General features: G+C 56.0%; 1 protein-coding gene across 1 annotated transcript in view; it reads left to right on the top strand.

Moving 5' to 3' along the window:
* Positions 1 to 4567: 4567 nt before the first annotated feature.
* The window catches only part of STK10 (serine/threonine kinase 10), a 41613-nt gene continuing 26515 nt past the window's right edge, over positions 4568 to 19665 (top strand). Inside the window, exons 1-2 of the mRNA XM_018915583.3 lie at positions 4568 to 4830; positions 14924 to 15088. Of these exons, the coding sequence (XP_018771128.2) occupies positions 4675 to 4830; positions 14924 to 15088 (321 nt within the window). The 5' untranslated portion in view covers positions 4568 to 4674. The remainder of the gene's footprint in view (positions 4831 to 14923; positions 15089 to 19665) is intronic.

Genomic DNA, 19665 nt, shown 5'->3' with positions numbered 1-19665 from the left:
ATGCTTTGGGTTGGAGGGGACCTTACAGAACCTCCTGCTCCAAACTTTTGTTGGTTTTTTTGGGGGTTTTTTTGGGTTTTTTTTTTTTTTTTTTTTGTTTTTTTTTTTTTTTTTTTTTTGTTATTGCTGTTTTGGTTTTGGTTTTTTGGGGTTTTTTTTTTTTGTTTTTTGGGTTTGTTTTTTTTTGTTTTTTTGGCGGGGGGGGTTTGTTGCTTTTTCTCCAAGTAGGAGACTGCAAACACTTTGGATTCCCTGCAGCTCGGCTGTTAATTCTGGAGAGGAGGCAGATCCCACCTCCCAAGGTAGCCCTGCCCAGCAGGAGTTACTCCAGAGAAAGACCCCAAATCCAAAGACCCCAAATCCTCTCATCCCCCTCTCCGGGAGTTTCCCGAGTGCCTCAGGAGCAACCAGTTCCAGCTGATGGCCTGGGGCTCATCCCAGCTCCCAGAGCTCCTCCCTGGCTGCTCCTCCCTGGAGATGGGCTGCAGATGTTGGAGTGATTCACAACATCTGGATCGTGCCGGGCTGGGAGGAACCTCCTCAGCCCCTGCTGAACGTGGCCTTTGAACCAGGCAGCACCAGCCGGATTTGGGGCTGAAAACCTCATTTCAGGCAATGCTGGGAGGGCTCAGGACTGGCCAGGGGATGGGGGGGGGGGTCGGTGCCTGCCAGGGCAGGGGCTGCAAACCCTGCAGGGCTGAGCTACAGCCACCTCCAGCAAGGGACTGCAGAGGAGACTGGTGGGCAAAGAGAATTATCTTCCTATTAATGATCTGATTATGAAAAGCAGTGACCCAGGGGCCTGGCAGCAGAAAGGAGGAGCAGTGAGGGGATCTCCCCCAGTTCCTCGTGCCCTGGGGCAGCTGGAGATGCTCTGTCCAGGAGCAGACCATGATCCTGATTTCCTGCCTGGCAGGAGCACGTGGAACACCGAGCACTGCTCACATCCAGACAATCAGTGGGACCTCCTGCTTCCCCCAGCCTCAGGAAATGCCAGAATCCTGCTGCTTCCTGCCATGGAGCCTCAGCTGCTGCTGCTGCAGGGCTGGGATGTGCTGGGAGAGCCACTGCCACCAGCCAGGCTCCACAGCTGCTGCCAGGGAGTCATGGAGTGCTTTGGGCTTAAAGCTCAGCTCACTCCACCCCAGCCATGGCAGGGACACCTCCTGCTGTGCCAGCCTGCTCCAGCCTGGCCTTGGGCACTGCCAGGGATCCAGGGGCAGCCCCAGCTGTGCCAGGGCCTGCCCACCCTCCCAGGGAAGGATTTCTTCCCAATATCCCATCTAAATCTCCTTTCTGGCAGTGGGAAGCCATTCCCAGTGTCCTGTCACTGCAGGCCCCTGTAAATCCTCTCTCTCCATCTTCCCTGCAGGAAGGTCACCATGGTGTCACCCCAAAGCCTCTCCTGTCCAGCTGAACAATCCCAGCTCTCCCAGCAGAGCTGCCCCATCCCTCTGCTCACCCTGGAACTCTCCTTTGAGAGCTCCTTTCCCACCCCTCCCATGTCCATGGCTGGCTTCTCCCCTCCTCCCCAAACCCCCCAGTGTTGATCCTGGGCCAGGCTCCTGCTCCAGAGCAGAGCTGCAGCTCATGCCCAACGCCAAAGCTGAGCTTTAGGGGTAATCCTGGCTTTACCACCCCAGCATTCCAGCCCAGCAGGATCTGATCCTTATTCAGGTTGGTCCCATCCTGGAGAAAGCAATAAAAGTTCCCCTGAGGAGAGCAGGGAGCTCTCAGGCATCTCCTGCACGAAGCTGAGAGCAATAATTAGCAGGATTTATTTCATTTGAAATGCCCACTGCTCCCAGCCAGGCTGCACAGGCAATTAACAGCTCGGAACAGACACGAGATGCTGCTCAGAATTCATGGACAGTATTAATGAGATGATTTATGAGAGCCACTTTGATTTCTGCCCAGAGAAAACGTGCAGGTGCTCGTTGCTGTCTGCCTGTCCTCTCTTCCTGTCTTCTTCTCCCACCTTCTTTCCCACCCCACCACTGGAGGGGAAAAAATACTTTTTCAACCAACCAGAAACACTCAAAAACCCCCACATTTTTCTTTTGAAGGTGTCACTTTTAAGGATTCTTTTCAGTCCTCTTTAATCTCCTCCAGGGCAGCACTGAGGAAGAACCAAAGCAGCTCCAGAATTTCAAACTCCCCCAAGTGTGAACACAGAGGACAAAAACTGCCCGTGCTAAAATAACAAATCTGCAGCTTGGGCTGATTCTGCCACCCTCAAATCTCTCTCTGCCAGGGGGAGAAACCTGTGGGAAGAGGGATCATTTGGGCTGGAACACCAAAACCACCTGGAAAAAAGCTTCCAATGCACTGAAGAACTGCAGCATGAGGTGGGGGAGCACTGGACCAGTGGGTGAGGGGTTGCAAAAGCCTCACGTGGAGGATTTTTGGCAAGAAACCAAAAAAATGCTTCTCAATGTGAGCATGGGAAAGGTTTGGGAAAGGATTACAGGTGCAGCACTCAGGAATGAGCTCCAGTGAGCCAGAAATGCCCTCTTGCCCCGTGCCCCGGGCATCTGGCACAGCTGGAAGGATTCCTGCAGTGCTGGCTGGGGTTTTTCTACGTGGATTTTGGGCTCCCTGTGCCAGGACCTGGTGGTTGTGTTTGGACAGCCTGGCCTGGGGGCTTCACACCCTGCTGGGCACAGGGGACAGGGATGGCACCATCCAGGCAGGGCTGGAGCTCTGTCTGTCTCACACACCGGGGAGGAGGCAATGCAAGGGGCAGAGGATCTTCAGGCACAGCTGGGATGGATCTGGGTGGCTCTGCCAGCTCCCCTGAGCCTCGCAGCCCTCGGGAGCAGCCAGGCCATTGTCACCTCCCAGAGCAGCAGGGAGGGCACAGAGCTGGGTCTGAAATCTTTCTGGGGAATTGCCAGCCCTGAATTAACCAAGCTGCTGGCTAATTAATATTACAGAGTGCTGCTGTTGTTGGAACATCCGAAGTGCAATGTTTGTAGTGTCACTGATGCCTGGTTTTAAATCCCAGGTGATGCAGAGTCCTGTGTGTCCCTTCCCAAAACATCACACAGAGCATTTCAGGGCTTTAATGCCAATCTCGTTTTTAGGAACATTTTTTCTTGAAGGGCAGAGAGGCACAAACACCTGAGCCTGCCAGGACCAGGGAGCCCCAAAAAAGCCCCAGGTGTGATTGTGCTGGGAGCTCTGGGACACCCTGGACTTTTCTTGAAGGTGATTCTTTCAATGAACACCCGGGAGCTGGAAATACTCTGCCAGGTTTTGGATTTGTTTTTTTTTTAACAGCAAGGAGGGGGAAACATGACAACTAGCCCAACATTTTAGGGAATGATGTGTCAGGGAACCCGTGAGATGTCGCTAAAATCAGATGTTCTGAAAGAGGGAGCCTGTGCTGAGTTTTGCTGGAATTTTCCTTCAGGATGGAGCGTGTGAAGCCCCCCTGTCCCTGTGCCCCGGGCTGCGCGCTGGGACCTGGATTTGGGGCAAAATCCGCCCGGTGCGGGTGCGTGCGGGGCCGGCGCGGTGGCTCCGGGCTGCACCGCCGGGGGGGTCCCCTAGATGTCCCCATTCCAACGGGATTGCCAGCCGGCTTTCCAGAGGGAGATGTCCCCATTCCAACCGGATTGCCAGCCGGCTTTCCAGAGGAGATGTCCCCATTCCAACGGGATTGCCAGCCGGCTTTCCAGAGAAGATGTCCCCATTCCAACGGGATTGCCAGCCGGCTTTCCAGAGGAGATGTCCCCATTCCAACGGGATTGCCAGCCGGCTTTCCAGAGGGTTTGCGCTCCACCGTGGGGAGGATGGGAACGTCCCAGCGGACACCGCCTGGGTCCCATCCCCAAAGCAGCCGCGGTGCGGGGTCCCCCAGTTTTCGCTCCCGGAGGCTGAAATCGGCTGGTCCGGCTGTTTTCCCGGAGCGGGGGGAGCAGGATCGCGGCTCTGCTGCCAGGGCACGGCGGGATGCGGGATTTCCGTGCGGGGGTCGGGCCGGAGGGGGGACATCGCTCCTTCCCAGCCCGGCTGGCCGGGGTTTGCTTTCCTTGGCTCGGGATTGCGATTCCCTGGCTGGCTCGGCGGCGGGGCCGAACCGAGCCGGGCTGGGCCATGGCGCGATGCACCGGGACGGGCACAACGGGGCCGGGCTGTGCCGTGCCACGACGACAGGGCAGAGCTTACCCGGGCTGTGCCGTGCCACGACGACAAGGCAGAGCCTACCTGTGCCGGTCAGGACGGACCTTGACCCGGCTGGGCAGTGCCGTGCCGTACCCAGACTGAACCGTGCCGGGCCAGGGCAGAGCCATGCCCAGGCTGAACCGTGCCCAGGATGAGCCGTGACAGTCTGGGAGGGCCGTGCCCTGTCTGTGCCGTGCCCTACCCGGGCCGGGCCCCGTCTGCGGCGTGTCCGGACCGTGCCCCGTCTGTGCCGTGCCCTACCCGGACCGAGCCGGGCCGTGCGGGGCGGTGCCGGCCGGGCGGGCGGAGGGCTCGGGCGGCCAATGGCTCCGTCCCGGGCAGCCCAGCCCAGCCCAGCAGGTGGAGCGGCTCGGGCTCCATGTGCGCGGCTGGAGGCGGCCCCGGTGCCGGTCCCGCCTCGCCGCTCCCCGGGCGCGCAGCGGCTCCGTCCTCCCGGGGCCGCAGCGGGCGGCGGCTCCGCAGCTCCCGGGGCCGCACTCCGGGATGGCTTTCGCCAATTTCCGTCGCATCCTGCGCCTCTCTGCCTTCGAGAAGCGCCGCTCCAAGGAATACGAGCACGTCCGCCGCGACCTGGACCCCGGCGAAGTGTGGGAGGTGGTGGGCGAGCTGGGAGATGGAGCCTTCGGCAAAGTCTACAAGGTGGGTGCTCGGAGGGGTCCGGGAGAGGCGGCGGTGCCGCCGCCAGCGCTCGGAGCGGCTCCGGCACAGCGGGGCCGGCTCCGCATCCCGTTAGCGGGAGGAGCCGGACGGGCAGGGCTGAGCTGGGCTGGGGATCGCAGCGCTCCGGGGAGGGGGAAGGAGGGAGAAAAGCTTCCTGCTTTTCTTTTCTTTCTTGCCTTTTCTACTTTTTGTTGTTGTTGTTGTTGTTGTTGGGGTTTTTTGTGTTTGTATGGTTTTTTTTGTCGCCCCGAACCGCCCGTTTTCAGAGCGATGCTTTTGTGAGCAGACCCCGGCGCTCCCTGCCAAGCCCGCCGGTGCAATGAATGGAGGGAGGTTTCTTGGAAGTCGGCGCTTCCAGGGCTGTCTCCAAGTTTCCTGAGTCCCCGGGGGTGACAGGGGATTTGTATCCCCGCCGTTGCTGCCGGCAGAAAAAACTTGGGAGGGCCAAGAGGAGCCGGCTGCAGAGCTGTGAATGTTTAACCTCGGGCTTTAGGGACGGGGGTTTAAGGACCAAAGATTCCCCGGACTTTGCTCTGCAGAGCAGCGGCGTTCCCGCTGTCCCGTGTCCCGGCAGGGATGAGCAGCCCGGGGATCCGCAGGCTCCGGGACACACCTGTGTGACGGGCGCCGCTTGGAATGGGGGTGGGAATTGCCTCTCGGGCAGCTGGGGCTTGATGGCCTCGTTAGATCATCTGAGAAGGCATTGCCTTTGAAAGAATGAGAAATAAACAGGGCAGGAAAGGAGGCAGGTGACTGCAGGTCAGCACAGGGGGATTGGGTGTTTATTCCTCATCTCTATCTCGGTATTTGACAGAAACTCTAAAAAACTGAGTGCTAAATACCCATTGAGTGAAATTTTATAGTGGAGGAACCTATCTTCTAACAAAATATAATTCCTAAAAATTGGATTTAAATCTCTTCTCCATTTATCCTTCTGAAAGCAGCATCAGTAGAAATTCTGTTGCCATTCTGCTCAGAGAGGTGCATTGGAGACACATTTGTGTGTAGCAACACTCAGTCCTGGGTGATTCCGTGCTTTTATTTGCTCAGGTTTCTCAAACAGTGACAGCAACCAGGTAAACAGTGTAAAATAACTTCAGTGGCCTCTGAGAGAAAGGAAAACTTAAGCAATTATTTAAATGCTTTCTATTTTACACATGTATAATGTAGCCAAAGTAGGTGACTTAGAGAATAAAGCTACTTCAGAGGTGGCTGGTTTGGTTTTTAGTCTGTTGTCATATCTGAATGCCCCAGTTATTAACCCCAGGCTCAGAACCATTGTCAGAGTGTGTAGGTAAAGAATGCCAGCCTGTCAGGCAGTAACAGCTCATCTCCAGCTCCTTTCATCCCCATTTCGACACAAATGAGATGAAAATGTCCCAGTGGACACCGTGTGTTTACAACCAGAAGTTGGAAACCTTCGGGAATATTCAGGCAAGTTTCTGCTTTTGTGGAGTTTTAACCCTGTAAGGCAGGGTGAGGTTTAACATCGCGCCAGAAATCAAAGGGTTACTTTATTGTATTTGGAAACATTTCACTTCTCCGTTGCTTTGATCTCCTCTCCACCTGTTCTCCATTCCATCTGGCAAAAGGTCGTGGCTGGAGTTTGAATTCTCATCCAAGAGTTTGTTCATTTAAGAACCCCGAATTATTTGGGGGTGCTGTGCTATAAATCCTCATTTTAGGACAATAAATCCTTATTTTATAATGATTAACAATCCTTATTAATCCTTATTTTAGGATTAATAACCAGAAACACATTTTCCCTTCACCTAAAGATTTTTTTTTTTGTTGTCTCCTTTTGCTTTTTTATATCTGGGGTGGGGATGAGTGTAAGGTGGGATGTGGAAGAAGGGGTTTGCTCTCTTGTGCTGCTCAGGTGCCAAAAAATCAGCTGAATAACCCACCAAAAAATCAGCTGAATAACCCACCAAAAATTGCAGAATAACCCACCAAAAACCCAGCAGCTGAATGACCCACCTGCGCTCCAGGAGAGCGGAGGCACCCAAAATTCAGTGGACAACTTGAATCATTCTCTTGACCCCAAAATCAATTTAATTTTTTCACTAAAGGCACTGCCTGGAGCGAGGCTGTGTGTCTGCAGGGCCCTGAGGTTTCCAGGATGTTGGAGTGAATTCCTGCCCGTTTTCCCCCCTTTTTCCACGCCCGGAAGCGTGGGGAGGTGACGGGATCCTGTGCCTGCATCCTGCCCCGTGTGCCATCTGTTGTGTCCCCTTGGAAAGGCCTGAGCAGGGCTTTGTTCTCTGGGCACTCAGACCTGGCAGGAGCTGAGGTGTGGAGGGATGGAAACTCGGGCTGGGTTTAGGAGGGTTTGGTTTTACGAGGCAGGGTGAGAGCAGGAGGAAGGAGGGCTCGGGGGTTTGGGGTATTCCTGCCCTGTGGAATCCTGTCTGCAGCTCAGACAGAGCTGAACTGGCTTCTCACAGGGTTTCCAAAAGTAGGACAGGCTTCATTTGAATACATATTAATGAAAAAGAATGAAATTTAGAGTGGAGGCTGGATCCTACACGGCAGACCCAAAAAACCTGCGGCCAGCAGGAGCTGGGCCTGGGATTTCCCTGTTTTTATAGAAAGTCTTTTTGCAGCAAAAGAGGATCTGCCTGCAAGAGGAACCAGTTGAACAGAGGGTAATGAAGCTGAACAGTTGGAGGGGGTGGGGAGGAAATGTTTCTTTCTAGCTCTTATTCTGTGAATGCTGTGGCCTTGGCAAGGCCAGAGGTGCACTGAGGACAGGGTTGGCAGCCACAGGTGACCAAGCTTTGTCACCACCTCCTCCAAAGTTTGTTAAATGGATGATCCCAAACCCAGCAGTTGGGAGCTGTGGGTGCCAGCCTGGGAAGGCTCCAGCCCACCCAGTGTTGGGGGCCTCTAAAAGATCCTCACTCAGACCCTTCCCAAGCTGCCTTAGAAGAAAAGCCGAGTTACTGTCCTGGAAAAGCACCTAAGATACATCTTATAAACCCAGAGGATCTGTGCTGCCACTTCAGAAAAGAAAAGCAAAAAACAAAAAGCAGAGTTATTCTCTTGGAAAAGCACCTGAGATGCTGCCCATAAACCCAGAGGATCTGTGCTGCCATCCAGACCTGGCATGGTTTGCAGGGACAAGTGGCAGCGGGCTCTCAGGGAAGATGCTCAGGGTGAAGCCAGCAGTGCAGGAGCCCTGATCTCCCCTCAGCCCTGCAAACCGAGCATCCCCTGCCCCCAGGGAGGGATGCCCATGTGGGCACGGAGAGCTCTGCCTGGCAGGGGCACGGCCAGCCCTTCGTGCCTTTCTCCTGGCGATTGTTTTGCTGCTGGTGAGCGGCGCTATCTGCCCTGCCCAGCGCTGTCCCTGGGGACAGTGGCTCCGATAAGGCAGGGTGGGGCCGGGGGTTATTGACTGCATCCCTCCAAATCGCCCGCAGCCAGCTCCATCCCCAGCCCCGCTTCTCCTCTGCCCTGCGGGCGGGCTGGCAAAGGCGAGCTGGAGTTATTTTGTGCTGTGCTGCTGTCGCTGCTGGGCATGCTGCGGGCTGGACGTGGCAGGGGCGAGTGAAAGGCCATTGTTGGGGGCTGTGCAGCTGCACTGGGGCTCTTTGTGGGCACCAGGGTGGCCCTGGCACCACCGACCTCTCTGCTCATCATCCCAGCCTGCACCACTCGTGCTTGGCTCTGGTGATGCAGGCTCAGCTCGGGTTGGTCCATGGGATTTTGGGAAGGGATTGTTCCCTGGCAGGGTGGGCAGGCCCTGGCACGGGGTGCCCAGAGAAGCTGTGGCTGCCCCTGGATCCCTGGCAGTGCCCAAGGGACACTTGGATGGGGCTTGGAGCCACCTGGGATGGTGGAAAGTGTCCCTGCCCATGGCAACAAAATGAGCTTTAAGGTCCCTTCCAGCCCAAATGGTTCTGTGATTCTGCACTTTAATTCCTGGAAAGGGTGTCTCAGAGATGGTAATCTGCCCAGGTAACTTTGAAAAAGGGAAGGAAAACAGAAACAGGGGAAGTTTGAGCTGATTGGCCACAAAAAATGTCAGATCAGATCATGGTCTTGTCCTCTAGAACAGCTGAAGGGTTTCCTTAAAATCTTTTTGCTTGGGAAGGAGGAATGGGAAGGTTTAACAATGTTAAACCTGGCTGAACTTTAAACTTGATTTTCACTCGCAGCTGATGGAAACGTGGGATGCTCTGTGTGACAGGGGACAGGGACAGCTCTCCATGGCCTAAATATTTGGGCAATGACTTCAGTGGCACAGCCCAGATCCTGGCAGTGCTGCTGCCAGTGGGAGAGCTCAGAGGAGCCTTTCACCCTCAGCACGTGGCAGTTGCTGCTCAGAAAATCTCCTCCCTGCACCCCTCATGATTTTGTAAATGTTTGTAATTTGTGTAAATGAGAATCCCATTTCCCTGGAGAAAAGGTTCATTTTCTGTCCGTGGGGTGCTGCTGTAAGTGTGGGGTTCTCCTGGTGAGTCTCAGGTGGCTGGGTGTCCCCAGGGGCTCTGGGGGTGGCTGTGCCGTGTCCCCATCCCCTGGCGCTGCCAGCCTGGCCCAGCCTCAATCCAGAGGGAGCAGAGATGGAGCAGGAGAGCGAGGGCATGCTCTGCTCCCGTGGGAAAGGAGGGGGCAGCTCCCCAAGGGCAGGGGCTGGAAGGGGCAGCGTGTCCCTGGCAGGGAGCAGAGCTGTGGCTCTGTTCCTGCTGCAGCTGCATTCCTGCTTCTCTCCTGGCTGGGGAAAAGCCTCTCCTGGGTGCCACCTCCCAGGCAGCACAGGGAACCTGCTGGCACTCCTCACCTCCCCGTGCTCCCATCCCCAGGGCTCCTGTCTTTATTTGGTCTCTGTGGTGCTTGGGGAGGTGGGAGAGGCAGAGAAGGAGGCTGTGCCCAGCAGGTGCTCTTGGTTCTCCCACACCTGGATCTGCTGCTCCTGCCTCGGGTTCCTTCTGCAAAGGGCAGTGCCAGCAGTGCTGGGCCACCCTGCCAGCCCTGGGCTCTGCAGACAGGGAAGAGCTGAGGGTTTTATTCCCCTGCCAGGGCCTTGCTGAGCTGGTGCTTTCCAGCCCAGTGAGAGAGGGCTGCCAGCCAGCCAGACCTGCCAGTGCCAGCCTGAACCCCTTGCCTGGCTCTTGGGTGTCACAGCCATCCAGCCCCTGTGCACTGAGTTTGTGGCAGGAAGTTGCTAGGAAACTCAGAACTGGCTGAAAGGCTTTTTCTCCTCTATTTTATTATTATTTTTCCAATGTTGTGGCGTTGCCTGAATGCAGGCAGGGCCAGGAATGCTCACTCTGAGCACGGTGCTCTCCCAGGGACTGGGGCTTTGAAGGATGTTTGGTGCTCTCAGCTCTCAGGCTGGAGATGCTGGGTCAAGGTGGAACTTCCCTCTCCCCAGACCCTGCCTGTTTATTTGCATGTTCCAGGAGCTCTGCCTGGTTTCTGTGGGTGGTTCTAGCCCAGCAGAGCAGCCCCAGCCCCCTCGCTGTGCCTCTTTGGGTGCAAGCTCTGGGAACATCACGTGCAGCTCTCTGGGCTTCTCATCTCTGCCCCCCTTTGCTGGGCCACTGCTGAGAGGAGGCCAGGGGAGGTGTTTGTGCTGAGCTTTGGTCACACTTTTGCTTGGCAGGGCTACCCAGAGGCTGTGGCTGTAGCTGAGCTCTCTGCTGGGGCTGCCTTCCTGCCCTGAGCTTCTATAACCAAAGGAAGGCATTTCTGCTTTTTAATGGGTTTTTTTAACGGTTTTGGGGTGTTTCATAAGCCACTTCCCCTTCCCTCGTGCTGAAATGTTGCCACAGCTGGCAGAGCAGCAGGGCTGGTGCTGTGTGGGGCTGTGGGAGCAGGGCTGGGCTGCTGTCCCCTGGCCAGGGGTCACCAGCTGCTCTTTGGTGGCACCAGGGCCTGAATCCAGAGTTTCAAACAAAACCCCAAATGGGATTCATTTATGGTTCCAGGGGGCCTGATAGGCTTGGAAGCCATGGAATGGTTTGGGATGGAAGGGACCTGAAAGCTCATCCAGTGCCACCCCTGCCATGGCAGGGACACCTCCCACTGTCCCAGGTGCTCCCAGCCCTGTCCAGCCTGGCCTTGGGCACTGCCAGGGATCCAGGGGCAGCCCCAGCTGTGCCAGGGCCTGCCCACCCTGCCAGGGAACAATTCCTAATTCCCAAAATCCCATCCATCCCTGCTCTGTCATTCCCTGTGTCCCGTCATTCCCCAGGAATGTCCCCGACATTCCTGAGGAACTGTCCCTCTCCATTTTTTGTGTCCCTTCAGGCACTGGAAGGCCCCAGTGAGGTCACCCCAAAACTTCACTTCTCCAGGCTGAACAGCCCCAACTTTCCCATCCTGTCTCCATTCCAGCTCCCGCTGATTGCTGGACACCACCAGCAGCACTGACCCAGCCTGGCTGTTCTGTGCTTGCTCATTGATGCAGGGAGCTGGGGCCAGGCTCATCAGGAGGTGATTAATCAGGAGGCAATTAATCAATAGGTAATCCCTGGGAATCAGGTGAGGGAGCAGTGCCAGGAGGGCAGGAGTGGGGTGGGGCAGGCCCAGCTGTCACCCCCCCAAAGGTGGCATCCCTGGGACCTCCTGCTCCTTCTGGTGACATCTGAAGCAGCTGGCATGGGGACAAGGAGGGAAGGAGAGCTGTCACCAGGAGTGTGGTGGCATGGTAGCCTGAGAAGGATGGCCCTGTGGTCTGGGGGTGCAAAGGAGCTGAGTGAAGCCCTCGGGGGGCTCTCGGTTCTGCTTTTTGGGCCAGTGAGAGTTCAGGGAGGGTTTCCTCTGCCTCACCTAGAAACTGGCCGTCCTGAACCCTCCAGCCTTCCCCTAATGGGTTCTTTCAGGGCTTAAAATAGCTCCTGTGTTTGTCACACTGGGATTTCACAATAGCTGCGGGCTGAGTCACAGGCAGAGGCCAAAGAGCCACTTCTGTCACCTGAGCAGGCAGCCCTCAGATCCACCCAAACCCAGCAGTGCTTTCCCTCTGTGCCTGCCGGGAGCAGCCCTGCTCCTACCCTGGCATTCCCAGGGGTTGGCAGGGCAGGGCCAGCTCCCCCTTTGCCCCAGGGCTCTGCAGGGAGATCCTCTGCCCTGTTCCCTGTGGGCTCCTGGAGTGGCTCTGCCCTGGTTTACTGAGTAACTTTGATGTGACACTCGTGGAATGCACATTCCAGCCCTGCTCCTTCCCTGCCCTGTCACCCTGGACTTGCTCAGGGGCTGCTGGTGGCCACGAGGGGTTTTTGGGGTTGAAATGACTGTAATGAACCCCCCTGGGGCTCAGCAGCACCTCCTGGGCACCATGCTGGCAGCTGTCTGCTCGGATTTTTATTTGTTTTTGGTGCTAACTAACACCCCAAGGACAAATTATTGAAATGCCCAGGAGTGGAGGAGCTGAAAGATGGAAGTGGCATCCGACAGTTTCTGGGGGTTTTGCAGTCTGGGATGGGGCTGAAGCCTGCTGTCAGGGCTGGGGGATGAGCAGATGGAGAGAAAGGGGCAGAGGATCCTTGGAATTTCAAAGCTTTCGTGGTGCCCAGGGTGACCTGCTGGGCTCAGCCCAGGATTGCCCAGCCAGGCACTGTGCATCTCCCTCTGCCTGGTGTGGTAGGAGCAGCACAGCTGGAGTTTGGGCTCACAGGGGCCGTGGACACCTCAGGGAGGGAAGGAGTGTCCAGCCTGGCCCAGTGCTGCTCCTCCCAAAGCTGCTGCCTGGGGTAACCAGTGTCTCTGCACTGCAGGGGAGATGATTTTGCAAAGCCTCCTGCTCACCCCAGGGTCTCCTTCCTACTTCAGCTTCTTCTGCCATCCTCAGGATCAGTTTGGTCCCTGCTGAGAGTGCCCTTGGTTGCAGCAGTGACATCATGACAGGGCCATGCCCACCCCATCCCTGTGCCAACCTGCCCGTGCCAGCCTGCTGCCTCCACTGTGCTGGTGCTGATGTCCTGGGCTGATTTGTCCTTGGGGATGCTGCTGTCATTTCCTCTGGGGTGCCCAAGCTGGGACCTCCCTGTGCCAGCTGGGGGGACATGGGACATGGGGAGTGCTCCCTTTGGAGCTCAGGGACATGGGGAAGGGTGGGGGAGCACCATTCAGGGGAAATACAGGCTGGATATTAGGAAAAAGTTTTTACAGAAAGGGTGATAAAGTTCTGGAATGTTCTGCCTGGGGAGGTGGTGGAGTCCTCATTCCTGAGTGTGTTTAACAAAGCCTGGATGTGGCACTGGGTGCCAGGGCTTGGGTGAGGTGCTGGGGCTGGGCTGGACTCCATGGTCTTGAAGGTCTCCAACAATCCAGGGATTCTGTGAATTCTCTGTGTGAATTCTGTGTGAATTCTGTGTGTGATTCTGTGAATTCTGTGTGTGATTCTGTGAATTCTGTGCACACCTGTTCAGGCCAGTTCAGGTGGGCTAGGGCTGCAGAGGTGCCTCTGTCCTGGCCCCAGGCAGGTGCAGGGGGCTCCCAGCTGGGCAGGGATGCAGCCATAGCAGCGAGCCAGGCTGGGCTGGGCTCCCTCCCCCAGCACCATCTGCAGCCTGGTTTGCAGACCCTGACCCCAGCCCAGCTCCCTGCTCTGCTCCTGGCTTCTCCAGGTGCTGCTGGGCCCCAGCATCCTGCAGGGGCTGAGCTGGCAGGGCCCCTCTGGTGGGAAGCAGAGCTCCAGGGGAAGCCCCACCTCTTCTCACAATATTTACTTCCCCTCCTTGGAGCTCTCCCAGCTCTGTAAGAGCAGAGCAAACACAGTGGGGCACTTCTGGCTCCCGTTTGGAAGGGCTGAGCTTTCCCCCGTGCTCCTTCCACGTTTCCCCCTGCCCTGCCCTCCGTGTGAGAGCATCTGCTGGTGGCTGGGTGAGGACCCAGCCGAGCTGAGCTAAAGAAACCCCCTAATTTCTCCTGCTGGCCCGTGGGCAGTGAGCCCAGATGGAAATGGATTTGTCCCCTGGGTAAGGACACGGCTGTCCCTGCCAGCTCCTGGAATGCAGCAGCACTCCAGAACACTGCAGAGATGCCTCACTTTCCTCCCTCTGCTGAATGGTTTTCCCAATATTCCTTCCAGCCCGTCCCCTGGTGGGTGGTCAGTGTCACCCCAGCTGTGTGGAGCTGTTCAGAGGGGTTTGTGCTGTTTGCAGCAGGAATTTATCCTGCTGAGGGTTTTCCAAACACAGGGATGGAAACTGCAGAGTGGGAAGAAAGGTCACAGGCAGAGCTTGGCCAGCTCCTGCAGGGATTCCAGCCACAGGGGGAATTGTTTCCCTGGGGGAGAGGGAAGGAAAAGGGGGAGGAGGTGGAATTGTGTCAGTGGGGAGCAGTGGGTGAGCTGCTGACTCCATGAGCTTCTGGGAATGTCTGGGTGCTCCTGAGTCAGTGGTTCCTGCCTCACCCCTCTGCCACGTGTGACACATCTCCTGGTGCAGCTGGGCTGGGAGTTTTACCCGGTCACACAATCACTGAGGTTGGAAAAGGCTTTCAGCATCATCAGATCTGAGCTGTGCCCCCTCCCCACCCTGTCCCCAGCCCAGAGCACCCAGTGCCACCTCCAGGGATGGGGATCCAACCCTCCCTGGGCAGTTCCAGTGCCTGAGCCCCCTTTCCATGGGGAAATTCCTGCTGTGCCCACCCTGAGCCTGCCCTGGCCCAGCCTGGGGCTGTTCCCTCTGCTCCTGTCCCTGTCCCTGGGAGCAGAGTGCCATCCCCACCTGGCTGCACCCCCAGACAGATCTTGGTTGGATTATCTGCATACTCAGGATTTCCAGTAATTCACCTGGGGTATCGCCAGAGAGCTTCTACACTTTGAGGTTTCCTTGCTTCCTTTTTTCCCCCCATGCTACAAACAACAGGCTGCATCTCCTTTCCTAGAAGTTTCCACCTCCCTGTGATGGGAAGTGGTTTGGGTTTGGAGCCTGGAGGGGGGAAGGAGGATCCAGCCACTCTGGAGCTGTGGGCAGCTTTAGGAAGCAGAAATGCCCCTGCAAGTTTCCCTGCTGGTGTGATGGCTGGGGCCAGCCAAGCTGAGCAGGGGTTGGAGCAGCAGGAATTTGGTGCTCCTCACTTTCTCTGGACTCACCCTGGCTTTTCCTTCCAGGCCAAGAACAAGGAAACAGGAGCTCTGGCAGCTGCCAAGGTCATCGAGACCAAGAGTGAGGATGAGCTGGAGGATTACATGGTGGAGATTGAGATCCTGGCCACCTGTGACCACCCCCACATCGTCAGACTGCTGGGAGCCTTCTACTGGGAGGGCAAACTCTGGGTAAGGCTGGGACATCCTCCCCCTGCTCAGGGACAAGGGCTCTCCTGGTGAACCAAACCTCTGGAGCTGCTTGAACATCAGAAATGAGTCATGAGCTCCCTTTGTGCCCAGGGCCTGGATTTTCCCTGCTGCCTCTATCACCAAACTCTCTTCTAAGTAAAGCTGCTGGGGAAAGCCCCAGGGAAGGCCAAGGGATTCCACAGGGAAGTTGGAGTTGTGCTTTTCCCACCACTGAGGGTTTGTAAAGGGAGAAAAAGCATCACCAACAAGTTCCCCTCTCTTTTAAAACTGTCAGGGTGACTCTGCCAAGTGATTTTCTGGCTCTGGGGCTGGGTTGGGGCTCAGCCCTTGCAGTGCAGAGCACCAGACAGCCAGAGCTCCATCGTGGAGGTGCAGGGCCATGAAATGCCATGGAATGGGTTGGTGCAAGGGCTGGAACAGCAGGTTCCTGCAGCTCTCTCCCCTAGCCCAGCAGGTTTTTGTGAGACTTTTTATTTCCCCTGCCTGCTGCTCTCTCGGCGTGCCTGGCAGCAGAGGAAGCTGAGTGTGAAGGGCACCTTCCTGTGCTGTGTGCAGGGCATGGGGGCTGAGGGGGTGAGCCCTGGGGACTCAGCTCTGTGCCTGGGTCAGCATTGGGCAAATCAGGTGAACAGCAGGATTTCCAAACCCTCCTCAGTTCATCTGCTCCTCCTTGACCTGCCGGAGGTCAGAGAGTGGCAAAGGCACTCTCCTGACACTGGCAAAGGCAAAAGCAGCTCTGGTGCTTCTTCCTTCCTGTTTTTAATGCCTCAGACACCTTTGTGGCCTCCCTGGGTAGATTTAACAGAGTTAAAGAGGAGATCTCAGCTCTGGGGACTTGCAGTGCTGTGAGCTGAGCTCCTGGAGCTGCCCAGTCCCTGCCTGTGGTGCCGAGGCTGAGCTGGGATAACACAATCCCAGCCTGGCCACTCCTGGCTCCAGCAGTGCAGGAGAGGGAGGTGTTGTTGGGCTGATTCAGCAGGCACCTCTTGCATTGTCAGCACGTGTTTTCTTTTATAAAAATCCATGGCTCAAGCCCCTGGGCTCTCTGGGACACCCAGCCTGGAGTGCTGCAGGGTTCCTGCTCTGTCTGCTGCTCTCGAGGGAGCTGAGCTGTGCCCTCGGTATTTTGGATGGATTCTGTGTTAAAGAACAAGGTAAATATGTACTCTGCTAAGGAAGGGAAGGACAAACATCCCTCCTAGGAGGGGACCTGGGATGTGGATGGATTGCAAGTGCAGCAGGATTAACCTGGGCTAAAGGAAAAAGGCAAACACAGCCTGAGCCGGGGTGAGAGGTGAGGCTGCTTCATCTGCCCCCCTCTTCTCCTGCCCTCACCTCCCTGCTCTGCCTGAGTCCTCCACGTGGGCCCTGCTCTGAAATGTCAGCCCCTCCCTGCCATAGGAAGCTTTGCCTTCCTTCCTTCCTTCCTGGGGGAAAAGGGATTGCAGGGTTCCTTTGTCCAGGGAGGGCTTTGTGACCTGCTAAAATTAAACTCTGCCACAAGAGCCTCCTGTCTGAGCTCCCCCACCAGGGCAGGGCCTGGGGTCCTGTCCAGCCCACCCTACAGCCCCAGCCATTGTTCTGGGAGCAGGATCCTTCTCTTTATTTCATTTTTGGAGCAGCATTTGCATTTCACTGCTCAGGCTGGTTTTATTAATGCTCCAGTGTTCTCCTGGCTTGGAGGGGAGTCATCAAGCCAGGCTGTTTTAGTTCTGCAAGGCTTTTAGTCCCCACCAGATTTTCCCTGAAGTCAAAACCTTCCTCTGCTTGGTGACCAGCGCTGCTGGGGAAAATCTGCATCCAAATATAAACACCAGCTTCTATTGCTCTGCCCACATCCCATCCTCATTTCTGTCTGTGCAGTTGTTTGAAGCAGCATTTTCCTGGATCATTTGCATGGTGGCTGCCTGCATTCTCAGGGTGGCTCTGGATAAAACTTCTGGGGGTGCCTGTCTTTTCAGGAACCCTCTGTGGCTTCCTTGCTCCTCACAGCTCAGCATGGAAGGAGGATATTCCAAGTGAGCAGCTCCAGATGTGCCCAAGCTCCTGGGTGGCAGCAGCTCTGCGGCTCTTGAATAATTCTCAGTGCCACAGGCAGGCTCAGCCTGAGAGGGGCTCTCCCTAAATCACCCTGGCTGTTCTCTCCTTCAGCTCACAAGGGAAATGCGTGAGGAGCCCTGGCTCTCTGCCCCCCCTGAGCTGGGTCAGCTCCCCCTTGCTCCTCTGCCAGGCTCTGGCTTTGTGCTCCAGCAGCCAGGAGGGGACATGAAATATTTATGGAGCAAAAGATCTTTCTGTGCAAGGGAAGTGGCTCACTCATCCTCCTGCAGCTGCTCAGAACCCCACAGCACTGAAGGCAAGCACAAACCAGAGAAGTTCCTCTGGGTTTTATACCTGGTTGGGAGCAAGTGTAAGAGGAGGAAAACCCCAGTTCTTGTGTGGGATGGAGCAAAGCCCACTGTGAGCAAGGGTTGGGAGAGCCCCAGTGAGTTCCCAGGAATAAATCTGGTGGGATAACAGCATCCAGCATGAACTTTCCTGGCATTTAAATCCTCTGCAGAGAGGCTGTGCCCCGCCAGCAGCTCCTATCTCTTTCCACCCCCCTCCACCTCCTTCTCTTTGCTCGTGGCAGAGGCCAAGAAGTCTGAAAACAGCCCAGGGAAGCTGCAGAACTGCCCTGGTGGGAGCTTTCAGGATTTTATTTTATTTTTATTACAAGCCCCGTGGCATTTCGTGTTCTTTTGCATAAATCCTGGCTGCTGGAAATGGGGGCACCGAATGAAAGCTGAGATTCTCAAGCTTTCTTTTAAAGAGTTTGGTTTGAGTCCTTGTGGCTGGGGCACGTTTTAAAGCCTCTTTTCCTGCACTGTGATGCAGGACTTGGAAACACAGAAGCAAATCCCCCTCACCCAATACAACACAGCTTTTAAAATGGACTTTTTAAAGCTATTTGTGGCTTAGGAATGGGGTTGAAACGGGGTTTGCTTGCTTTGAACTGAATTTTCACTGATAATTGTTACAGCATGGGAAAGGAACACAACAGCTCTTGTGTTTTGTGTCCCTCTCCAGGGCTGCGTGTTTGGGAGTCTTTTTTCCCCCTTTCCAAAACAACAACAAAAAGCCAGCCTGAGACCTCAGAGGAAGGGAGGAACTTTTGATCTGCTGCTGCTGCTGAAGCCCTCTGCTGTTTCCGAGTGTCTCCTCCCGCAGCCAGAGCAGAGATAAGACACAGGGGAGGAGAGTTTTGTTTGCTGTGAGGAACCCGACCTTTCCTGCAGGAAACCTCTGCTCCCAGGGGATGGTGGCTGTGCCCAGCCAGCCCAGCAGGATGGCAGGAAACCCAGGAGCCTGAGATGCTCCAGCAGCAACCCCTAGAAATTCATCAGAATGTGATTTGGGCCGCGGTGTTGGAGCACTGTGCTGGTGGTGGGACAGCTCTTCTAGGGAAGCTTGGGGAGCTGTCTCCCCCTCCCTGCTCCTGCCTGCCCCATGGTTGCCATGGCTAAAGGGTTTTTGAGTAAACAGCCTTTTCCTGGAGATCAAAGCGTGCAGGTAACCCTGCCTTTTGGGCAATGGTTCATTTAATCAGCTCAGGGTTTCTCCTCTGTGGGTACAGACTCCTGCAGCTGGCACGGAGGCTCCAGCTCTGTGCTGCTCTTTGTACTCACCTTAAAAAAGCCCTTTGCATTTGCTGTGGGCAGGCCCTGACCTGCTCAGCCAGGGACTTTTGGGATTGCTCCCCCTTTGATATGGATGTTGACTGGAGATTTGGGCATTCTTGAAAATCCTGTAGCATAAAGAAACGTTCATTATCCCATGCACTCGACTGCTGGGCTATGTAAAGCATCTGCAGCCTTTGGCTCTCTCAGGCTGGCAGTACCTTTTCTTTAAAACAAACACAAAAAGGAGCTGGTAGCAGGCTCAGATTCCCCACAGTTTTCCTTAGCCAGGGGAGGTTATCACAACTTGCAGGGATGTCTCGCAGGGTGAGCAGCCTGAGCTTGGCTGGATGCCTGTGGGGATCTGTTTGTGTGAGAGCTGGACCAGAGCAGCCTCTCCAGGCTGCTCAGCCCTCAGTCCCTGAGGAATCCCGTGGCTCTTTGTGTCCCTTTAAAGCTCCACTTGGCAGCAGAGCTGCAGCCCTTCCTACTTGGCCTCCTGCTCCTGGAGCTTTGTACCAAACTTCCCCCAGAAGTTCTTGAACTTTGTTGTTCGAGCGGAGCGGAGGGAAAACCCAGGAAAACAAAGAGATCCCAAACTCTGCTGAACAGCTCACCAGCCTCCCAGAGGAACAACAATCCCTTCCCTTCCCTTCCTCCTTGCCCCAGCTGCAGGAACATGAATCCCAATCCCTCCCGGATCTGGCGGCTCCCTGGGACAGGCAGGATCAGCCCCGCTGGGAACTGCAGTGTGGGGGTGGGGTTTGCTGGACCGGTTTCCAAATTCCTACCAGTCCAGAATTCGGGCAGAACTGCAAAACACCCCCAGGAACTTGAGCAGGGAGGGTGGGAGAGGAGCAGGTGTGGGCAGATATCAGCACGCAGTGGGACAGGGCA

Source organism: Serinus canaria, chromosome 13, assembly GCF_022539315.1.
Source record: "Serinus canaria isolate serCan28SL12 chromosome 13, serCan2020, whole genome shotgun sequence".
Lineage (NCBI taxonomy): Eukaryota > Metazoa > Chordata > Aves > Passeriformes > Fringillidae > Serinus > Serinus canaria.
The sequence above is the reverse complement of the archived record's forward strand: the minus strand, read 5'-3'. Positions and strand labels throughout refer to the sequence as shown.